At 37.2% G+C, this 7,714-nt stretch overlaps 1 protein-coding gene across 4 annotated transcripts in view; it reads right to left on the bottom strand.

Annotated features, from left to right (window-relative positions):
- col28a1a (collagen, type XXVIII, alpha 1a) overlaps nucleotides 1–7,714 on the bottom strand; it is a 45,378-nt gene that overhangs the window by 2,504 nt on the left and 35,160 nt on the right. For all 4 annotated transcript variants that reach the window (XM_087294429.1, XM_087294430.1, NM_001348047.1 and 1 more), the window contains 13 exons: nucleotides 6,612–6,680; nucleotides 6,303–6,371; nucleotides 6,155–6,223; nucleotides 5,895–5,963; nucleotides 5,718–5,786; nucleotides 5,405–5,473; nucleotides 5,204–5,272; nucleotides 5,033–5,113; nucleotides 4,693–4,728; nucleotides 4,570–4,606; nucleotides 3,933–4,487; nucleotides 1,873–2,027; nucleotides 1,518–1,776 (listed from right to left, as the gene is read on the bottom strand). In XM_087294429.1, the coding sequence (XP_087150555.1) occupies nucleotides 1,518–1,776; nucleotides 1,873–2,027; nucleotides 3,933–4,487; nucleotides 4,570–4,606; nucleotides 4,693–4,728; nucleotides 5,033–5,113; nucleotides 5,204–5,272; nucleotides 5,405–5,473; nucleotides 5,718–5,786; nucleotides 5,895–5,963; nucleotides 6,155–6,223; nucleotides 6,303–6,371; nucleotides 6,612–6,680 (1,606 nt within the window). The remainder of the gene's footprint in view (nucleotides 1–1,517; nucleotides 1,777–1,872; nucleotides 2,028–3,932; nucleotides 4,488–4,569; nucleotides 4,607–4,692; nucleotides 4,729–5,032; nucleotides 5,114–5,203; nucleotides 5,273–5,404; nucleotides 5,474–5,717; nucleotides 5,787–5,894; nucleotides 5,964–6,154; nucleotides 6,224–6,302; nucleotides 6,372–6,611; nucleotides 6,681–7,714) is intronic.

Below are 7,714 nucleotides of genomic sequence, written 5' to 3'. Positions count from 1 at the left end.
GCCCAAAAAGTCACCACAGATTAGTCCTTTCAAGGTTAAGTATTTGCTTTATAAATGTAGGGTTTGGCTGAACACATTACTTTTATAATGAAATTTTAAAGATTTATTATAAGATTTACATCTAAATAGAGCAATCTAATCCAAACTGTGAGAGGGTCTGAGTAAACAATTTTTTGGGTGAACTAACCCTTTCCTAGCATCCATATTACACATGATTTGCAACAGATTTGCAATCGATTTGTATGTTACCACTTTAAGCTGAGCAGTGTGTAAGCTGGTTTGGCAGACAAAAAGGTGGATATTAGCATTGCATTTGGTTGATTTGATTGGCTGCACATTGGAAACAAATTGGAATTGAAAAATTGGAATGACGAAAGACTGTTTACACTGAATTTCACTGATGAGTAGAAGAATGAGACTGGACTGTATGATGACTGAACTCACAAATTGACCTAAACAATAACTAAATGCAATACAGAATGTTACGTTTTCAAATACATGTGCAAACATTTTTGCCCCTTCGGTTACATCGAAGATGGTTACACACTGGCAGTTCTAGAGCACCGATAGACATCCTAAGTACTCACAAAACATGTTTCTTGTAAAATAAGTGTTTATATTTGCATGTGACCTACAAAAAGAAATCTTAGACACATACTTTGTATAGTTTGACCTGCAGTAAACTCTAAAATAGTTACTAAATATCCTCAAATATCTCTCACTAAAGCATGTATTACCTAACTACTACCTAAACTCTAGCCCTTTGAAAAACTACAGATTTACAAAATTCATTCATTCTTTTTTTTTTTTGCTTAGTTTTTTTATTAATCAGTGGTCACCACAGCGGAATAAACTGCCAACTTATCCAGCATATGTTTTACGCAGCGGATGCCCGTCTACCTGCAACCCATCACTGGGAAACATTCATGCACACTCATAAACACACATACACTATGGACAATTTAGCTTAAACAATTCACCTAAACTGCATTTCTTTGAACCCGGTGGAAACTCACGCCAACATGGGGAGAACATGCAAACTCCACATAGAAATGCCAACTGACCCAGCCAGGGCTCAAACCAGCGACCTTCTTGCTGTGAGGCGTTTGTGCTACCCTAATTTCCTGGGGGCCTAAGTGGCTGCTTACCTTGCTTATTGGTTAAGTCCGCCTCTGGCTGTATGTCCACTATTGTTGTTTACAAGGCCATCTAAAATGTGCGGAAAGCATGAGTGGTGCTATTTCCTCTCTCTATTTGCATGTGTTTGCCACACATCTACATTTGAAATAAATAACTTGAGCTTGCAACAGATATGTCAATAGCCCCTGTGGATTTCTTTGCACGGGAAATGTCAATCAAAAGTTTCTGTCACCGACTATGCCTATCATGTAAGAATATTGTTGCCTGTGAAAATGCAAGACTGATCAAAGTTACCAATACCAATCTGTATTGTACTAAACTCTACCATGCCACTCATTGGAAGCAATGCATAACCCAGACAATATAAGTGTGCTTACGTTTCAGCGAGTTGTCAGGGTGAGGTGGCTGTAGAGTTTTTGGAGGTGGACTGCTTTCTTGAACATGGTGCCAGTTAATTGGTGTCTGAGGTCCTACTACTGAGATGGACGACTGTTGTCTTGTCTTATTTCCGTCTGGGGTCTCTGTCACCCAAGGAATCTCGTTGACAGAGCCATCAAAATAGCTAGTGTCAATATGAATGTCATCATAGTCTTCAGGTTGCTGGGGCAAAGTCTCAAAGTCTATTGGAGGTGTATCCTGTGATGAAGAGAAATTTGTTATCAACTTATTATAGTTACTTTTTTTTCCTAGATTGCAATTTATTGTGTCAATTGTAGAAGTTTGATGAATGACCTCTTTGCCCTCTGTGATGAAATAATCACTGGTGGGAGGCTCAGTTCTGTCTGGAACAGGATCAGGTCCAAAAGGATGGATTGTTTTGCCACTCGAGCTGAAGACCTTTCCATTGTCATGCTCACAGATATGATTCAACAATCTACTCTCCAGCGCTGAAAAAGACCACATTAACTTATTTAACCAAGTACAGCAGGGGCCAGTTGCACAAACACAGACACCATGTTAAGACTCTATCTTATGACCTAGTTTGACCAACTAGCAGTTAGCAAAGTGGTAATTAGTTAAAAAGTAAAAGGTTATAGTCAGATTTGCCGAAGAATATATTGGTGACTAACTTTTCAAGACCAGTCTAAGCTATTTTTGCAACAAGCCCTATATTTAAAAGGGTGGTCCACTTCATATCATATTTTATTCATGTTATCATTCATATCATATTCCACTGTTCATATCGTATTTTAAACTTTAGTTGATGTGTAATGTAGCTGTGTGAACATAAAAAACATCTCTGAATGTAAGGCGTTCAAAGTTCAATGCAAAGGGAGAAATTGCCTTTTACAAAGCAACGAAGTTTGAGGACTACAAAAAAGACATCCGGGCTAGTGAGATTACAAGCGCTTCAGGTCACACACCTACACCCTGCACAGCAAAGGGGCGTGGCCAGAGGTGCTGTGATGTTATAGCAGAGAAAGCTAAAATGCCATCCAAAGGCTGCTATTTCCACAGAGCTTCTTCTGTTTCTGAATTTGGGCTTCCTAAGGACACGACACAAGAAAAGTGCTTACAATTTAATTTTAGTTATGTTCCAGAGAATTCTAAAAAAAAATTTAGCTAGCTTTTGACAAAAGACAGCTTCTAGAATCTCACCAAGTTCAGTGCTGGATTTGGCAATTCATTTACAGAGAAGCGTCCCTCGTGCATACACAAGCAGAAGAATGAAAACAAAAATAATCGCCATTTTTAAAAACACAATCGAGACATTACACCATACTACTATATGCATATAATAACGAGCCATGGTTCACCTGAGCTCAGACAAACCTAGTCGTTGTCTTGATGAAACTAACAAACACGAGAGTGAAGCACGAAAAAACAAAGGAGAAGCCGGAAAAAACAAAGGAGCAAATGAATCTTTCAGCAACCTAAAAGATTAACAAACTGCCTTTTGGACTATATGAACTCAGAATGATGGAATTAATTTCTAACAAAAGGGTTACATGTGCTGGCGAAGATTAAAGACATATGAGAGGTTTGCTCTAACTGAGCATTATGTTGTTTTTGAAGCCAAATAAGGACAAAATGTATGCTGTGTGTCGTTTTTCTGTAATTGGTAACATATAATAGACTGTAAGGGTCTGTATGTGATCATATATGTTGCATTTATTTATTTATTTTATATAATTGCAGACGTTACTGTAGGCTATTTCACTCTATCGTTGATCTGCAGTTAAAATAAAATCCTGTTCATGGAAAGGTTAGTAATGAACATTTATACACAAGTATTTATGTGTATAAAGCATCTGTTTTGTGAGAACTGCTTCTCATATGACATGTGAATGACTCGTACAGCTTTACTTTGAGCAAGATTTCCTTGAGTGAGAATGACGTTTACTGAAACTTTCTGCCGTACACCTTTGGTACTCTTTAGGTAGTGGAAATCAAGCCTGATAAAGGTGAGCCGTAATGACCCGTACCGTACCAGTCAGTGTAAACAGGCCAATATAAATGCACAAATTGAAACAGCTAACATCTAATCTGGCTCCACATCACTAGGAAAGATGTCACAAACACTGCCTGTTAATCACAATCACAGCACATTATATTAGCTGAACCAATCAGAGCCTCTTGAGGGCGGGCATTTCAGAGGAACTAGGAAATAAGAGTGACGTTGTCATGTTAGCTGAGTAGCAGTATATAATCAAAGTAAGGTATATGAAAAATAACGTGATTTTCTGTAAATGAAGCATGAGCACACATCGCTGTGCATCTTATAAAACCAACCAAGCCTTAAAAAATAAACTCTGGACCACCCCTTTTAAAAGAAATACAGAAATACATACCGTGCAGTTTCAAGAAGTCATCAGTCAAGTAGACATAATTTTCATCTGGATCAGATGCCAGAATGTTCATCTCATTCTTAAACTCTGCATACTGAGAGTCACTGTTGTTCACAATACCAACTACAAAGATTTCAATCCCAGCACTGTGTGCACCTTCTGCAGCATCTTTTAAACTCACTGCATCCCGGTTGTCTGCCAGGCCATCCGTCAGCACAACCGCAACCTTTCTAACTCCTGGTCGTGCTGCTTGGAACAGCTGAGTTGCCCGTCGGATGGCACTCCCTGTAAAGGTGCCCTCACCCAGGTATGGCATCCTGCGCACAGCAGTCTTGACAGCAGCCTGGTCATACAGCTGTTGCAGACTGGCCACCACCACCTCCACGTGACTGTAGAGCACCACCCCAACACGTGTGGCCTCACGGCTTACAGACACATGATCAATCAGAGAGTTTACGAAATCCTTCACCACTTCATAGTTATCTGGACCCACACTTTCTGAGCTGTCGATAACAAACACCAGCTCCAGTGGACTCGTCCGGCATTTCACACCACACCCTGGGAGAAAACACACAAAAATGAAGTGTTTCCACCTAACACAGGATGCCCATTTAGTTTGTGTTAGAGTACCAAAACATACCACATATTTCCCGGATTATTTTGATCACCTCTTCTCTCTGCGAGGTATAGTTCAGTGTTATTTGTACAATATTAGTGAGTGTTCTGATGAAAAAAAACAACTGAGGAAAATGTTTTAACTCACAGATAGGCCAGGATCTCCCTTCTCTCCAGGCTTTCCCTAAAATTTAAGTAGAATTTTATTAGTAAATTTCAGGATGCTTTATTTTAGTGTGTTTTCGACCAAAACATGCAAGTTTTAAGTCTTGATTTTCATTTTCTTACTATTGACTTGAGAGCATTTGGAGACTGTCTTGAGTTGGATTAAAGATCATACCTGATCTAGAGTTATACAACAATGTATGTGCTCTCTTCAGACCCTCTGCAAATCTCAATTAAAAATTGCTCTTAAAGGTCTGGACAACCCTACAGAGATGATCTAGAACTGTAATGTCAACATTGGTTAACTGGTAACAAGCTTTTACCTTGGATCCTGTTTGTCCAGGCATTCCATGTTCTCCTCTTTCTCCTTTTCTCCCACGCTCTCCTGATAGGCCTCTGTCCCCCTAAAACATTTGTGATTTGTAGTTATGTTACATTTGAAATGCAACGACAAATTAACAATTACGTATAATCCAGTCAGTGTTTTATAGTACCTTCTCCCCTGGCAGACCATCACCTGGAGGGCCTCTTGGGCCAGGAAGCCCTTGAAATCCAGGGTCACCCTGTGAAGACAAAAGCTAATTTAGTGATCTGTATGCTAAAGCTTTAGTATATAAATTTTTTGTATATTAATGACTTTCTTGTTGTTTAAGCTGCTAAACCATTAGTAAGGCCTGCAGGTCTCAATGTCTTACCTTGGGACCCTGAATTCCCTCTCCTGGTGGGCCTGAAAGACCAGGAGCACCAGGCTGCCCAACGGCACCCTATATATGTGTATTGAGAACATGCTTTATGTTGAGCAAATAATTATTATTTTTTTAGACAAAAGTGTCTAAACCTGCTCCTAGAGGACCACTGTTCTGGTGAGCTTAGCTCCTTCCCTAAAAAAACACACCTGAATCAGTGCTTCATAAAGTTTGAGACAAGTGTTTTGGAGCTAGTTGGAGATACAATTTGCTGCACAGTAGCCCTCCAGAAGCAAGAGTGTTTTAAAAAGTATTTTTAAACCTTTGGTCCAGGCAGTCCAATTCCTGGAGGTCCTGATGGGCCAGTAACCCCTGGTGAGCCCCTGTCTCCCTGAAAAAAACATTATTATCAGATTGAATAAAATGCTAGACCTGACTTCACTTTCTGAAAAACTTGTTAAAGAAATTAATTTATTGAGAACTACATAATGGCCATTACCTTTGGTCCTGGAATTCCCTGTCCTTCAGGCCCAATTTCACCTGGGAGCCCAGGCAACCCTGGAAGACCCTAAAGGAATATATAATATACGTATATATATATATATATATATATATATATATATATATATATATATATATATATATATATATATATATATATATATATATATATATATATATATATATATATATATATAAACATTTTACTGGTTTGCCTTTTTTAGTGTTGCTCTCATAATTTTTTCCCCTCCTACACACCTGTGGTCCAGGATATCCATCCCCTTTCATTCCTTGTGGTCCTACTGGTCCCGGACTTCCTCTGTCTCCCTGACACATGCAAATATAGATTTTTTTTGCATGAAAAGACTCTTATCAAACTATGTGTTAATTTCTTTGAGATTATAACCTTAGGTCCTGTAGTCCCAACACCTGGCTCTCCAACATGACCAGGAGGGCCTGCAGGTCCTGGCTCACCCTAATGAAAAACACACAAAATCAACAAAATGTAAAGAGCATATTTACAATACATACAATAAGGTTTACCTTTAGATAACAATGCAAATAGCCACCATGTTGGCCAAAGGATTTTTTGACAAACTTTGCTCATTGTTTAGCTATGTTTTTTTTTTTTTTTTTTTACTTTTGTACAAATATCATTCTTTTACATTTTGTGTGAATAGCATCGTTATTTGCACTTAATGGGGCTTATACACACCTTGGCACCAGGTAATCCTCGACCTGAAGGTCCTGGTAATCCCATCATTCCTAAACTTCCTGGTTCTCCCTTTGTGTGAAACAAAATATCTTATTATCGCAGCTAAATCTATTATTTTACACAATGTAAGCAGTATATATTACAATGTGCAGAATAAACGGTCATATTATTTCTTTAAAACTTGACCCTAAATAACTTTTTGCCAAACAACAAAATTGTCTGGGATTTCGTCATGATCTCCAACACATTTAAGGATACAAACATAATTATGCAAGTTATTACAATCATTATAAAGAATTAAATACAGGTACATTAATGTCAAAAGTGTTAAAACATGAATCTGCCTGAGGCTAAAGGTGTGTGAAGATGCCAAGCCAGATGAGTGGCATTTCTAAGTCGTCCTTTTTTCAGCGATCTCTGAACATGCAGGTAAATCTGTAGAAGGCAGATCATGGCCTATAATTTCTGTGGCAGTTGGCACTTTATTATGGATTTTCATGGATTTTTATGTCACCTGTGGAGCTGCCACTTTTTAGAATGTCTCTTAATTTATCCTGTGACTTCAAAGATTAAGATATTGTGGTTCAAGTTAAATTAAATAATCGCATACCATTATTTTACTTAGTCAAAAATCAAGCAGAATTTCCTTTGTTTTAAGAGCAATTTGAAGAATATATTTAATTATGCTTTGTATACACATAACAGAAAGTGAAAATTACATTTTTTGGATATCATGAAAATATTATTGACGGAAAATATTATATATATATATATATATATATATATATATATATATATATATATATATATATATATATATATATATATATATATATATATATATATATATATATATATATATATATATATATATATATATATATATATATATATATATACGCACACACACACACACACAAACACAGTTGAAGTCAGAATTATTAACCCTAACCCTCCCTTTGAATTTTTTTTCTTTTTAGATATTAATTAAATTATGTTTAACAGAGCAGGGAAATTTTCACAGCATGTCGGATAATATTTTTTTCTTCTGGACAGAGTCTTATTTGTTTTATTTCGGCTAGAATAAAAGCAGTTTTTAATTT

Source organism: Danio rerio, chromosome 19, assembly GCF_052040795.2.
Source record: "Danio rerio strain M-AB ecotype USA chromosome 19, GRCz13ab, whole genome shotgun sequence".
Lineage (NCBI taxonomy): Eukaryota > Metazoa > Chordata > Actinopteri > Cypriniformes > Danionidae > Danio > Danio rerio.
The sequence above is the reverse complement of the archived record's forward strand: the minus strand, read 5'-3'. Positions and strand labels throughout refer to the sequence as shown.